This window comes from Eufriesea mexicana, unplaced genomic scaffold (assembly GCF_001483705.2).
Source record: "Eufriesea mexicana isolate 0111107269 unplaced genomic scaffold, ASM148370v2 scaffold588, whole genome shotgun sequence".
NCBI classification, from domain to species: Eukaryota; Metazoa; Arthropoda; class Insecta; order Hymenoptera; family Apidae; genus Eufriesea; species Eufriesea mexicana.
In genome coordinates this window covers 293,633-309,845 of record NW_016908796.1, presented here as the reverse complement: position 1 = coordinate 309,845, position 16,213 = coordinate 293,633, and the positions used below count along the sequence as shown (strand labels likewise).

Sequence of the window (16,213 nt, the reverse complement as noted above, 5' to 3'; positions counted from 1 at the left end):
TTACATATACAATTTTATTACAATATAATTATTATTATATAATTTTATTGCAATATTTATATATCATATATAAATCATATAAGCATAAAAAGACAATTACTTGTTCTGGTTTCTTCTTTACTCTTACGAGTTCATCTCTACGCGGAATAGTTCCACCATCGCAACCCATAATAGATTAAAAAAGAAAAACAGTTACAAGCTATTTGATTTTAATAGGATCTGCGACAAATACTATTATGGATTATAACTCACATCAAAGCAATATATGACTGGAAATACATAGAATTACAGAGCTACCAACTTTAATACTATAAACGAATATGACTTTTGAATAAATACACTTTCATTAAACTTTAGAAAATGTAAATTCTTAGTAATTAATTTTTACATTCTATTGAAATTATATATAGAAGGTAATTTTTTTTTAATATTTAAAATTAATTCAAGCTTTTGATTATAGTTTATAAATAAAATTTTTGGATTGATTGGCAACAATATTGATCACTGTAAACAGTTCTGAATCAGCTGATGATACTCCCTTTTAGTTTATGCTTTAGTTGCCGGGTGGGTCGTAAGGAAGCAGCACACATTTGTCATCACGTGAGGTCACAATGGTTTCTGATGGTTTCGACGAGTAGCGATTAGAACAGCGAATGTTTTGAATTTCTTGGGAAATTCAAGCATCTGCCGTGTTCTGCAAATAAAAGTACAATTCAAAGTATTTGGTAAGTAAATACAATTTGTTTCGTATTCGAAATAGATCAGTAACGAATAAATTATGGTTAAAAATGAAAAAATACTTTTAACCCATGTTTTACGATTAATAGAAATTAAAACTTACTGTCAAATAGCTGCACTTTTAGTTTTGAAAAAGTCGTATGTAATATATAATACATTTGTTATCTTAATTATAGATTTCTAGATTGTTCGAAATTTAATAGATGCCATATTTTTTATAAAAATAGGAAAATTTATTCTGTTATCAATTCTTTATGATCTTCTAATGGACGCCATTAAGTTATTTGTATAAGCTCGATCATATACTAAAGAACTCGTATGACTAGTGTCAATTTGAAGCCATCTTATTTCATCTGCAATTACTTGCAACACTTGTCATTATATTGATCGTTCTGTAAGATCGGCGCGCCATTCTTGCACTTAGTATATGTCACGTGGAAAGCGCGCCTAATTACATAATAGCAGTCAAATACGTTGTGCCACACCCCCTTCTTCTGTTTAACTTTTTAAGTCTCTATGTATCCTTTAAAATTGTTTAGAATTTTGAATTTTCACTTACTGTATGTACTAATAATTAACAAATTTATGAATTATGCTTTTAAGATTACACTATTATATGTCAAATCAATAGACCAGTAATATTTAAAAGTAAAGCAGGTGGTTGTTGACAAAACTCATGAAATACTATTTAAAAAATATTAATGTTCACATATTCAAGCTATAGCAAAAAATAAAAAATAATTTATTATAAAAAATATAAAACAAGTAAATAAATATAATAAATTATAAAATATTGAAGGTTATATAATATGTCAAGGTGTATAAAGTAATATTTACATGTTTCAGATATACTAAATTATTTACATTGGAAATTTGTTCAAAATGACAGAATATTGGTTAATATCTGCACCAGGAGATGAAACATGTCAACAGACATGGGAAACTATGAACAATTTGACATCAAAACAACATTCTTTATCAATCAATTACAAATTTCATATCCCAGATTTAAAGGTGGGAACTTTGGATCAGTTGGTTGGTTTATCAGATGATCTAGGGAAGCTTGATGCTTATGTTGAACAAGTAACACGCAAGGTGGCAACATATCTAGGAGAAGTTTTAGAAGATCAAAGAGACAAACTGCATGAAAATCTTTTGGCTAACAGTAGTAAGTACAAATATTGGTGTGTTTATGTTTTTAGAATTTGCCTTTAATTTCAATTTATATCTATTCTTTGATACAGAAGAATAGGTTATTAAAATATTCAGGGATCCAAAATTATATAACAATTTTTTTATCCAACAGTACATTCTGTTGAATAAAATGTTTAATTTTAAAAATCTGTTGAAGTAATACTTAACAGTACTGTATTCTTTTTGGATCCTTGTAGACAGGTATCGATCGATTTTTTGTGTATGATGTTTTAACAATAAAATAATATTGGTTGGCAAAAACATCAATGACCATACACAACACTAAACATCCACACAACTTAGAATTTTTCTTTAACAATGATCTTAAACATGTATCAGTTGATTTCTAAAGATTTTAATTTATTCATTGATAATAATAATAAGAGCACGATTAGAGTCTTTGATCCTTATTCTCCTCAGTACCCTACATTAATAGATTGATAGATAAAACAAAATTTTGTCTGTGTATGTTAATAATAACAATATAACAACAATATTATTTTTTGACAAATTGTCTTAATAGACATTTTTTTATTGAGGATAATATACAGGCAAAATACTTGTGGCTATAGCACATAGTAATTAACATTTTTAAATATGATGTGTACCATACATTTTTTTTTATTGAACATAATGAATTTAATTGAATGGCTATGGTATAAAAAATTATGATGTAATCTGTTGTAATAATATAATGTTTTGAATATATTAAACAAATAATCAAATTATACAATTATCTCTTTAAAACAACATTGAAAATTGTGTGCACATTTATTTTTATGCATAATATAGTCACTGATAATCTGTTATAGTCAATATATGATTTTACTTAAGTGCATAAAGTTAATATTCCTTTTTTATTCTTAATTCTTTATTTCACATGGTATACATCATATTTTGGCATATAATTTATATATCTGTAGAATGCTTATTACTTCAGTTGGGTTAGAATTTATTTTCTTTATTATTTACTACAAATAATTTCTCATATTTGTGGTGTTGCTTGGCTTGCTTTATTTAATTTGGACCACATTAACCCTATTTCCCTACCTTATTATTTTATTAACAAATGCTCATACGTGTGCACCATCAAAAATGTATAAAGCTACAAAAATTATTAATACACAAACATGCAGTATCATCATTATTGAAAAATATAAGAAAGATTAGAAGTATACAAGATTTAAATATATGGACCACACTGTTTGTTAAAAATTTACAAAGGACGCAAGGAGTTGCTTGGGTTACTGTGGTCACCAAGCTCCAATTAGTTATTTCAAGGATTCTTTTTCCTTTTTTCTTCTGTTGTTTTATTATCCCTTAGCAGTATTGATCATTTGCAATTTAAGTTTATATGATTGCATATCATTTGCTCATACTCTTTTCAGTTTAATTCCATTATTTTAATTATGTATTGTTTCACCCTTGTTTTCATTTTTTCTTCCTTCCATTTTTATTGCTTTTTACCACATTGGAGTATTTAACGAGAAATTCACTTCAAGGTCTAAGTACGATAACCATCTTATTTGCAAAATTCTAATAATGAAAGAAGAAGAAAATCAATAGTAAATTTTTAGCAACGGTATAATTGTATAATTAATAGTTAAAGATTGTAATCATTAGGTACATTCTTTTTATAAATACTCTTTTATAAATACAGTCATTTAAATATAAATTCAACTTATTCCTTTTTCAGTAAAAACTCCATATTTAAAAGGATTCTTGTTTAGTATATACAATTATGATAATTAACATTAATGCTTATCAAAATTATATAGGAATTTGCATTTAATTGTAATATTGAGTAGCCTTTATTTCTAAGAGTTATATTTTTGCGATTAAATTTTTAATAGAATACAAAAGTTTTTGGACACTAAATACTCTGTGGTTTTATTCATTTTTTATTCTTTTAATTTTCTTTTTTTTCTTTTTCCCTTATCTTTTCTTTTTTTTTTTTTTTTTTTTTTTTTTTTTTCCCTTATTTTTTTTTTTTTTTTTTTTTTTTTTTCCTTTTTTTGAGTTATTTTGATTGAGTTTCGACAGCATTGTCGTTAGGCATTTGCGTAGGACGCAATAATAGTTGAACGAGACGTAAGAAAAATCGCGCGGAGATTGGGACTGGGCTGTAATGGATAGGTCAAACGTCAGTGGATGGGGAGAGCTCGAGCCCCGAAGGGGGTCCGGACACCCCGCCAAACACCCCCGTCACCCCATCACACAAGTCTTCAAAGGAGCATCACAAGCAGTGGAAGGAATCGGAGAAATGTGAACCAGAACCAGCCGCCTGTTTAGGTCAGCATCATCACCAGCGTCATCATCATCACAAGCATCATCATAGTCATAAACATCACAGTCATCCTTCTGATATCGAAAAGAAATCATCACATAGTCCTCAAGGCATCTGTGATGTCAAATCATCAAATGATCCTTTATTAGCATATTCATGCTACCATGCGCATTGGTGCGCTGCTTCTACCTCTTCTACACCTACTCCTAGCCCTACTCCTACGAGTCCGAGTCTTTCCCTTTCATCAAACTGTAGCAGTGAAGGAGAAACCAGATGGCAGTCGGCGACGCGTCATCGGACTTCTGAGAAAGCAGATCGATCTACCTCCAATCGCAAATCGCTTGGCAATGACGACGACGAAGACGATGCGGACCAAAACAACGACCAAGACCAAGACCAAGACCATAGTGGCAATTTGCCCAATCCAGGTACCCGTCCTATCACCGCCAGGTCAACCCGTCGAACCTTTTTCCCAACATAGCTGCGAGACTTGTTCAAACCTACTTTCCTGTGCACCTCGTGATTCGCCCGATTAGCGACCGATTCTTGTCTTGTCTTATCTCCTTTGGAGGTAGATATAGGAGAGAAAGAAAGAGAGAGAAAGAGAGAGAGAGAGAGAGAGAAAGAGAGAGAGGTTGTCATTTCATAGTATTGAAAATTTTAAACAATGAACTTCGCATGCAGCTTCTGCTTAGAGAAAAAAGAAACAAGAATAATTGAAATTCACGTCACTCTTGTTTTGGTTCTTCCCAGTCACGATATACTTAAGGATGTTTATGATCCTAGTGCGCATTTCCTTCAATGTCAATTTTGCACAACTCTGCACTACATATGCAATATCTGTAATGCTAAAATATTTTATGCCAAATCTTGCCTCCAGTGTAATAAAATATTTCAAATCTTCTTAAATGTTAATGTGCTATGTCAAATAAGAAAGCATTGCTTATTAAATATTTTATTTTTTTTGTCACTGTAATAAATTTTCTACACATTATTATAACTGAATTTGCATTCTTTAAAAGACACAATTTTCTTTATATTAATGACTATTTAAATATACATTATGTATTTGTATATACTTCAACAACCTATCAAAAATAAGAAAAACATGTTAACATGTAAATTGTTAAGATCATGACAATCTCTCTCGAATGCTTACTGTATACACCAAGTGAGACAGTACCAAAAGGAAAAAATACTTGGCTTAGTTTACTTAGCTTGCGATTCCAAATACAGAAGCCTAGTATATCTAATATTTTATGTTGTACTGCAGTAATTTCCTCAGTGATGTTACAACAATATTTGGTTTCTTATGCACGCAGGAATTAAAAAATTGGAAGATAACAAAGACAGCTGCCCATGTTCTAGCACATTTTAATTGCAGCAAATGTGCGTACATTCATAAAGTTTATTTTTCGGGAAATGCTCTAGTTTGTTTTAAGTTCTTAGCTAGTTCTTTTTCACTCCTGCGTCCTAGTGGTGGTTGAATACTTCACAGTTTTTATACAATCTACAAAACACATTTAAAAGACTAAGAAATTATTCTATTTTTCCAAAATATTCATTTGTAATGATATGAAAATATTCTATTTGATATTTAATATTTTTTAGAAATCATTTGATCAATTGTTCCAGGTGCTGTGGACGAATGAATGAACACATAGTGTATTACCTTAATCATTATCAACCTTTCTTTTTATATTTTAACTGCTTCTTTTTATAATTTTTTGATTTCAAGTTCTTTTATACCATACTTTGTTTCAGTTTTTTTATCTGTAAAATTTCTTTACATATTATTTTTAAAAGATACATGTTTAAATAAATAATAAATTTACTAAAAATTACTCATATACAAGTGCCTAATGAAGTTAAGATATATTAATATAATAAATTAGTCTGATGTAATTATTTCATCATTATGTTAACTTATTTAAGTAATTTATACAAAATATTATTAAAGTTAGATTGAATAGTTGCAAATCAAAAGTATTTGTGGATTTGAAATTATAATATCCATAAATACAATCTAAAGTATGGTTTAAAAACAATTATAAGAATTATGCTACTTTTAAATATATTAACACTATTTTGTATAACTTTATTTCGTTTAATATATTTTTTAGCATTTTTCCTGTACCTAGCTTTTACATGCTTTCAAACCATTACTTTCTATAATTTTCATAGAAAGACAATACTGCACAAACTATAATACATATATATATGTGTATTATGGACGTTACCACAGATTACAGATGAGACACAATTAACAAAAAATTTTAAAACACTTATCGATCGGTACATGGACTTATAACATACTGTTTCGCATGATCAGATAAATTTTGATGACAGTATGGTGCTCAGTACCCTTCAACACTACAAGTTATCCATATCACAAATACATCCTACTGATCAACTTTTATAAAGTACCTCATAAACAATTAGCATGAAGTGCTTAAATATTTTAGCTTAGCTGTATACTGTGTCTATGTTACTATTGCTCATGCTATATCATTTAGGTCACTACTATATATGAGTTAAACATGGAATTTTAAAAATGAAAATTGGAAAATATAAAGAATTTATGTTATGTAGCATTAATATCATATTTTGATAGTTTTCATTACATCCATACTGTAACGAATCAAGTGTATATGCGTATGCGTGCATGCGTGCGTGCGTGCTTATTCATATAAAATTGTCAACTATTAGTTTCATGAAAGAATATGATAATGTAGTTTAAAATTTGTCAGTAGTTATAGAGTTATCATAAATTTTGTTTGAATGAATATATTATTAAAAAAAAATTGTATTAATAATAAAAAAAAATGACTATCAAACAGATTTTATAACATTAAATTAAAGGGACTAGCTGGGACTGCTTGATTCATTCAAACGTGATTTACGAGTAATTCTCCTTTGTTACAGATACATAAAGAACTTAATTAATTTGAGCTAATCTTTTTTTATGAATCTTATATCTTAAAAAAAAAAAGAGATGAACTTTATTTAAATACAATGAATCTTATAATAAGAAAGAATTAATAATATAAAATGCTTCTATACATTAATGTTTGCATGCTGTATTTCTGTTAATGTCTCGCTTATTCTCGTAACGCTAATAATAAGTAAGGAGCGTACTAGAATCAAGAAATGAGTTTAGTAGAAACAGTCTTTCTCTGTTATCTTATTATTATCAATACTCTCCTTATCACAGAGTTAATCTGAAAATTATTTTAATTGTGGTTCAGCTAAAATTAATTTAACTAGATATGTACTCATATGCATAACTTTATTGTACATATGCAGGCTTATAAAATGTTTTCTTTTTCACTCTTACCATGAAAGAAATATAGTGCAGTAGTAAAAGTAATGTTACTGCCGTGTTTTAAAAAAAGAACAAAATTTAAGATTTTTCTATATATCATTTTTTAAGAATCTTGGAAATATACTGTAGAAAGAAAAAATATAAATGTTATGGTTGGTAAAATTAAATATTACATTGACTATATATAAGTATATTATAAATACAGTATATTCCTGCAATTGTACAATATATCTACAATTCAACAGAGCTTTATCATTTTCAGCTTATGAATTTTATCAAATCATTAAAATTATATTCAGTATTTCATTTGTAAGCACACTTAAGCACTTAGTATACTACATGTAATTTAACATTGCATGTTATTTATGATACCATATTTTCAAAATTATATGAGCTCTGTTTGAATATTTATATAGAAAATGAAAATGGTTACCCACAGAACAATTACACTAACATTTTAAATTTATTAGGTGATCTACCATCATATATAACTCGATTCCAGTGGGATATGGCAAAATATCCTATCAAGCAATCATTAAGAAATATTGCTGACATTATCAGTAAACAAGTGGGACAAATTGATGCAGATCTTAAAACGAAATCTACAACATATAATAATTTGAAAGGAAGTTTACAAAATCTTGAAAAGAAACAAATGTAAGTTACAAATGTTCATTGTTTACTATATAATTAAATTTAATAATAAGCATATTTTTATTCTTTAATTAAGATAATTTGCTAAAAGTTATTTAATAATAATAATATATAATTATTTTGCATAGAGGAAGCTTATTAACAAGAAATTTGGCAGATTTAGTAGAAAAAGAACATTTTATCTTGGATAGCGAATATTTAACTACCTTGCTTGTAATTGTGCCAAGGTAAATTCATTGAATAACTTCTACAATTTCTATTTTAATAATTGTTATTCATTACGTAACAAAAAAATTGTTTTATGAAATGTTTAGAGCAAATTTCCAAGAGTGGTACAGTAAATATGAAAAATTAACAAAGATGATAGTACCACGTACCACACAACTTATTACTCAAGATTCTGAATATGGATTATTTACTGTTACTTTGTTTAAGAAAGTTACTGAGGAATTTAAGTTACATGCACGGGAAAAAAAATTCATTGTACGTGATTTTACATATAATGAAGAAGAATTAGCAGCAGGTATTCAAGATTCTAATACAAACTTTTATTTCTATTTATAATTAATCATTTCCTTCTTATTCACATTTACATTATTTTTGACATATTTTAATTTCATAGTAGAAACATTTATATCATTTGTAATAGTGAAATTTATGAAAATATATTGTAGGAAAAAATGAAATAACAAAGTTGGTAACTGATAAAAAAAAACAATTTGGTCCTCTTGTACGTTGGTTAAAAGTTAACTTCAGTGAATGTTTTTGTGCATGGATTCATGTTAAAGCTTTGCGTGTATTTGTAGAATCTGTTTTATAATTATATATTAATTACATTATAATTTATTAGATATGGATTACCTGTAAATTTTCAAGCAATATTATTACATCCTCATAAAAGATGTGCAAGGCGATTACGTGATGTTCTTAATCAACATTATGCTCATTTAGATTCTTCTGCTACAGCATCTTCTGCTGCACAGGGAAATCAGGATGTAAGTTATAATGTTCTAATAATAGATTATTTTAACGCAACTTCTTTTTATCATTTTATAAATTAATTTTTTTAGTATATTGTTTAATATTTTTTCTATATTTATTTGTTTGAACAGAATGTGGATATACCAGGATTAGGTTTTGGCCAAAATGATTATTTCCCTTATGTGTATTATAAAATCAACTTAGATATGGTCGATAATAAGGTTTAATTATTGAAAATGAGTCTATTTTTCTATGATTAAATATCCTTTCATTTACATACATACATATACTTCTATAACTCCAGGCACTTAAAGCAGATGTGTACAAAGTACATTTTGTTTTAATAAAATACAGTGTTTAGCAATTTTTAGAACTTTACTATGATCTTAATTTTCCATATAAATGTAATTATCATTGATTCACTTCCAGGAGTAAACCAAGCATTTACTCAAAAAAATATTTTTGTAGAACATCAAAATGCCTGGAGAGGTGTATGTATTCTGATATTAGCTCAGCTAACTATGCATAATAGAATGTATAATCATTTGTATAAATCCTAGCAGACTCATTTGAATACATATTACAAATTTAGTTTTTTCCTTTTAAACATGCTATATTTGATTGAATAAGATATAACAGTACAAATCAGGTCCATGATATGATTATCTGCTTTAAACTTACATCTTTAAAACAAAACTAAAAATATTGAAAGATTTGTTATTACAACAGTAATATATATTATATATATATATATAATACTAAAATTCCCACAATTAAATATAGCACAACCTATTTTACATAGTACTACGTAATGAGCGGAAAAAGTATCGTGTCAGAATAAGAATTCTGCAATGTAGAACTATATTATGTTATATACTGTCTATAAAATTAAGGCCGTTGTGAATATTGTTATAAAAGAGAAAGTTCGTCTTGTTATAAAAACATATGTCATAATATTTTTTTTGATTCAAATGCTTTTGCCATGTTCATTCAATAAGTCTTCATAATATACATTATGTGACAACTAGTAAAATAAGTGTTATCCAGATATTAAAATATAGCAAATTTATTTCTCTAACTAAATATATTAAACTAATGTTTTAACAGTACAGAGTATACAAAATACATGTTAATGTATCAGTGTTACTCATTGAAAATTATAAAACTGCAAAACATTAGTTGAACTCTTAAAGTATTACTATTAACATTATGTTTCAAGTTTTAATAATATAAAACAAATTTTATTATAACAAATTCATTTGAAGTATTACGTGTTGACTTGAAAGCTGCACAAAAGTAATGATAAGGAGTTACTATGGTACATGTTGTTTAAGCAGGTTGTATTATAAATACTTTCTGTATAGAAAATATGCTTTGCAATATTACTTTAAATATCACTTAAATCTTATTTTCTTCAAAATGTTCTTTTTAATATACCAACATAAATTGAACTGTATGTCTAAGTATGTTCAATTTTATACTGTACATATATTTTAAAAATAGAATGGGCATCAGGCATAGTAATATTCATCTTGATTTGAGCAAATATATTTCAATGTATGGAAATAATTTATAATTTCTGTTCAAATAACTGTTAATCAGTGTTTTAAAACACATTTGTATTTCAAACTGTAAATTATACCGCTGGCGATAAAAAGTTAATAAACGAATTAAATTTTATCGTCCTACTAAATTTTATAAAATAGAATTTTCCTTATATGTTAAGTAATGAAAGTTAAATAGTAAAAACGTTATGTGTCTCATACTAATAATTATGAAAATGTATTATTTTATATATCCCAAAATCAATTACAATATTATATTTATATTGTATAATTTTAAAGTTTCAATTGTAAAAACATTTCAGTTATAATGATGACAATATTAGCTGAATGATAACTGTATGTTAATGTTATGAATAAATGAATTCTTATATGTGATCAAAGAATTGCAGAGTTGTAATCTGTACATATTAAATACAATGTCATATAGTCAGTTTGTTTTTGTCAATTGTATGGATTAAATAATGTTAAATAATGAATATCACATTTTATTTTCATTACATCATATTTATTAAAATGAATAATATGCATTCTAAATATCTATAAGTATGAAATAAGTAAATTTTTATTCTTATTAAGTTTAATATAAACACAATATTAAATAGTATTTTACTATTGTGTTATAAATCATGAAGTATGAGAAGAAACGTTACTACTTTGACATAATTTCTGAAATAAAACAAAATTTATATTTATTTTTCTGTAATATACAACTATTAATTTATATTTTATTTATTGCTTAAATACTTTAAAAAAATTACTTGTAAAGCATCAATTTCCTGGTCCCAATTTCTTCCATCGATAAGTTTAACTGCTTTTATAAGGATATTTTTAATTTTATTGACATTTTGTTTAAACACTTTTATGACTTCAGCTGCATGAACATTATCCTCACAATCTCTCCAGCAGTCATAATCAGTTGCCATTGCTATAGCTGCATATAAAAGTCCTGCTTCTTTTGCTAAATATACCTTATTAAAATATATATATATATATATATTAAGTATATTACTTTTATTCAAATTTACAAATTGATTCAGAAATTTGAAAAAAAATGTAATACCTCTGGACATGTAGTCATATTAACTAAATGCCCACCCCATAAGCGTAGTGCATTACTTTCAGCTTTTGAGGAAAATCTAGGCCCTTCTATAGTTACAACAATTCCTCCTTTTCTTATTTCATACCCTAATTTATTACCACTTTCAAACAATATTTGAGAAGTAGTTGGATCAAAAGCAGGTTCCATTGGCATATGGCATACTCCTAAAATTTTATAGTGCAATGTTTATAGATATAAAATTTACATTATATTAATGCCATATTTAAATATAATTTACCAGAATATTTGGATGAAGTACCATCATAAAAAGTTGTACTTCTTTTCACTGTTCTATCTATAAAACTATCTGGAACTACTAATTGACCTCTACAAATACATTCTTGTAAAGAGCCACACGCTGTTGATGCAAGTATATGAGTACATTTAGCTAAGCGAAAAGCTTCAATATTTGCACGATAATTTACTGTAGTGGGACTTATATTATGACCTGGTCCATGCCTGTATTTTATTATATAAAATTTAATTCTTTAAATTTTTATTTTAAGAAAAAAAAATATTCAAAGTATAAAGAAATTTATACTTTATTATTAATTTATTTTGAATAATTTATTCATTTTATTTAGAAAATTTCAAAGACATTTTATTAATTAAAATAGTTTGATTATAGTTTTTATTATTTTTTATTATCAATTTATTACAAAATATAAATACTACCTTGATAACAATACCACATCTACACCATTAAGTTTTCCATGGTAAAGATCACTAGATGGTAATCCAAATTCATTTTTGGCTTTTTCTCGACTTGTTACGAGTTCACATTGTAATATCTGATTTTGAGTATCATCTAATCCTGAACCACCAATTATTCCGACCTATTAATTTTTTGAATTAAAAAAGAAGACTACTTGTTATTCACGTGACGGCTTCAAAAAGAATATACTGCTTGTTCAAATACAATTTAAATATATTAATTAAATTTCACAAATATTTCAAAATATAATAATAAAATACATGAAAGTAATAAAAAAATTAATAATTTGTTTAGCATATATAGTAAATTTTCAAATATGAATAATCTTACCTTAACTTTATACTTATTCATTTTTTACTTTATTTAAGATTACTTAATTAAATGTTTCCATATATTATTTTTTATATTTTAAAATATACGATAGCAGAATTCCAATTAATATCTTATGAAATCACAAATATAATACAGAGTAGTCCTAATAGTGAATACTTTTTTATATTAATCACAAAATTATTATCATTTTTGTGTCGTCTTTTACGTTATCAATTCACATATATTTAACATGTAGGCATAGAGTATAAGATAGATTCATCACTTTATAGGTTTTTATGTTCTGTGTTTTAAAATACGATTTTACGATTTAAAATAGCGAATTCTGAAATTATTGAACATAAATTCTATAGCGAATAAAGTAGGTGTAAAATTTCTACCAATGACAAAATGAATACGAAATGAATATAACATAAACGGTTATTGGATGTATGAGGTTGAAATATTAATCGAAGAATGGATCTGAAATCTAAGATATGAATTGAATGAACAATGACTATTCCCTACTAGTTAGCAAGATAAATCATTTAAATTTTTATTTACTCAAGAATTTAATTTTCCATTTTTTAATAAATTTCAGATTTTTACATTGAGAATAATAAAAATTAATATTGTAAAAAATTAAATAATATAATCTAATAAACCGAATGTAATTTCTTGTTAGAAGAAACAAAGTATCTATAGCATCATTTTCCTATTTCTACTTCCTATTAGTAAAAGAATAAAAAAATGTTTACATAATATTTTCATTGTTTTAAGGGTTTCATATATAATGAGTAATTTATATTTCTTTTTTACAAAGTATAAATATTTATGTTTTAATATGGCATAACACTATTATAGACTTGTAATTTTATGTAAATAATATTTGTAATTTAATGTAAATAACTTATTTCAACGTGATTATATAATAAATTATTTAATAAAAAAAATCTTTATTGAGCCAATAAAAAAGAAGTTTTGTTTGGCAATTCACATTCAAATAGTATCAATCATTTCATATACAGATAGCTTAATGAAAGTAAAAAATTGAAAAAATGTTAAATTTCAAAGTTCTTCTGCATCTTCCAAACGTTTAATTACTTTTTTATATTCTTCTTCTAAACTTTTATATTCCTTCTCAAGAGTTTGTATACGTTGTTCTAGTGTGGGTAAAGTGATATTTGCACGTTTATCAATATTCTTCAATGCACATTCTAACTTTTTTAAATCATTTTGTTCACGTCTGTATGGAATATTTAGTCTTCTTTTTACATCTAATCTATATTCACGATATTCTTGTTCATTTGTTAAGTCTGTTGCTCGTAGTCTCAATATTTCGTATACTCTGCGAGCTTGCTTCTAAAAATAAAAATTATGTATTGAAATTTAAAATGTTTCTTGTGATAAATTAAACATAAATAATACCTTATTAATCTTGAACTTTTCCTTAGCTTCTGCAGCCATTGTTTTATTGAAACCCTGAAGTAGATATTCTCGTGAAAAACTAGATAATGTACTGCAATTCATTGCATCCACATAATCTCTTAATCGTTGAAAGGTCACAGAAGGGTCCTCAACTACAACAATGATGACAATGCCTTACCAAAATGTACTAGATTTACTGAAATAAAAGTATCTAATCAGGCTTCACTTTTGTTTTATTCTTTTAAAAATACAGACTTGGATTATTATTAGCTATTTGCTGCTATCTATCTTTTCATTTACCTGTTATATCTTTGACTTGATTTCTTCCAATATATTCACGATAAATAGCATGCAATAAATGTGTACCAAGACCCATATGCTGAAATGGTGGTAAAATTAAAACTTGTGCTATACGAGGCCTAGTATGATGTGGATATGCATAGTACTGATACACAGTAGCAAAACCTGTAGTTGCATATCGAACAGTACCATCTGTTGTTTGATATTTTTCAAACCTATTCCAAAAAAATGGTTTATTTAAAAAATAATTTCTTATATAATCAATAAATGGCATAAAATAAAACAATGATTAAATTTACATATTAAAATAATGCCACCGATCATCATCAACATCTATAAAATTAGCAGCATCTATGTACCACAATACAAATGTTTGAAGACGTTGATGATATTCCTTAAATCCTTTATAAGTCATGTCTGATTTATAAACTTCATACTTTCTTGAGCAACCTTCATCTGCATCATTTATATATTTTTATTAATCAATTAGATTATTTACAGTGCCATTTTATACAAAAATATGTATTGTAAGAAAAACAAAAAATATATATTATAAAATAAATAAAATATACATAATATTACAAAATATTACCATTAACAGAAAATGAATGTAGCAGTTCACCATGAGGGATAAAGGTATCATCCTTTTTTAGAGATTCAATAAATGTATCTATGTTATTATGCACTTGTGAAGCTAATTTTTCAGCAATTTTTGGTAATACTTCATCAGCTTCAACTCCCTCATAAAGTACTTTATTTATTTTTTCAGAATATGTCATGCCCAAATACGTTTCTAAACAACCTGCTGAGTAATATAGCTTCACTCTGAGATCCCGGTAACCAAATATAGATTCACTAGCACACAAAATAAATAATTAAGAAAATAGATAACAAATGAGAATAGTTTTTAAACAATATTGTTCAAAAATAATACATATATGTAAAAATTATTTTTTAACTATATATAACAAAGATTTTTAATAATATATATTTTAATAACAAACCTATCTCCAAATACTTGATGAGACATTTCTGGCTTAAATGTAATTTCATCATTTTCTAAATCTTCAACAGAACGTACCAATTTGAATTCTAAAGCTTCATTACTACTAACTACCAAACTCTTTAAACGTGCAGTAGCTGGATCTTCCATATTAGACTAGTAGTAAAATAGATAATACAAATCAATCTGCAAAAAGTAAAAAGTTGGAATTGTGTCAATGTATATTTGTTATAAAGTAAATTAAATTTTACATAAATATTTTCACGATTATTTAGAACTAATTAACACTGATTTATGTATATTTAAATTTATATTGTATAAATTTAAATATATATCATAGAAAAAATATTTTAAATACATTAATACAATATTTTTAAATATGTTCATGTATACATTTGACCTTGATTAACAGGTTACCGCTAAATAATATTCATAGGTTATACAGTATGTATCCTATGATTTAATAGGATATCAAATAAAATTTATTTATTATTATAAAATAAATTAGATACATATTATTCAGTCACCAACAAATTAAAATTTATTAGATAATTTTTTAAATTGATATTTATTTACAAATGTTTTCCAAATTGTATGTTTTAAAAAATTACCGAA

General features: G+C 26.1%; 4 protein-coding genes across 4 annotated transcripts in view; 1 reads left to right on the top strand and 3 right to left on the bottom strand.

The window, feature by feature from the left end:
- Window positions 1–255, bottom strand: part of LOC108546220 (protein RTF2 homolog) — a 1,280-nt gene extending 1,025 nt beyond the window's left edge. Inside the window, exon 1 of the mRNA XM_017898186.1 lies at window positions 101–255. Within this exon, the coding sequence (XP_017753675.1) occupies window positions 101–169 (69 nt within the window). The 5' untranslated portion in view covers window positions 170–255. The remainder of the gene's footprint in view (window positions 1–100) is intronic.
- Window positions 256–658: 403 nt separating this feature from the next.
- Window positions 659–10,095, top strand: Vha44 (V-type proton ATPase subunit Vha44). Its single transcript, XM_017898223.1, has 9 exons — window positions 659–725; window positions 1,585–1,906; window positions 4,069–4,647; window positions 8,015–8,201; window positions 8,327–8,425; window positions 8,513–8,721; window positions 8,873–9,015; window positions 9,047–9,193; window positions 9,311–10,095. Exons 2-9 carry the CDS (start codon window positions 1,621–1,623, stop codon window positions 9,404–9,406), a joined length of 1,746 nt encoding a protein of 581 aa, XP_017753712.1. The 5' UTR covers window positions 659–725; window positions 1,585–1,620; the 3' UTR covers window positions 9,407–10,095.
- Window positions 10,096–11,368: 1,273 nt separating this feature from the next.
- Window positions 11,369–12,936, bottom strand: LOC108546204 (S-methyl-5'-thioadenosine phosphorylase). The gene is made up of 6 exons (XM_017898169.1): window positions 12,889–12,936; window positions 12,519–12,679; window positions 12,082–12,302; window positions 11,805–12,007; window positions 11,503–11,712; window positions 11,369–11,410 (listed from the first exon to the last, which is right to left on the bottom strand). The coding sequence occupies exons 1-6, from the start codon at window positions 12,907–12,909 to the stop codon at window positions 11,369–11,371; spliced, it is 858 nt and encodes a 285-aa protein (XP_017753658.1). The 5' UTR covers window positions 12,910–12,936.
- A 999-nt stretch (window positions 12,937–13,935) lies between these two features.
- Window positions 13,936–15,775, bottom strand: Hat1 (histone acetyltransferase 1). The gene is made up of 6 exons (XM_017898191.1): window positions 15,600–15,775; window positions 15,188–15,450; window positions 14,895–15,051; window positions 14,596–14,810; window positions 14,296–14,447; window positions 13,936–14,229 (listed from the first exon to the last, which is right to left on the bottom strand). The coding sequence occupies exons 1-6, from the start codon at window positions 15,746–15,748 to the stop codon at window positions 13,936–13,938; spliced, it is 1,230 nt and encodes a 409-aa protein (XP_017753680.1). The 5' UTR covers window positions 15,749–15,775.
- Between the last annotated feature and the right edge of the window lie 438 nt (window positions 15,776–16,213).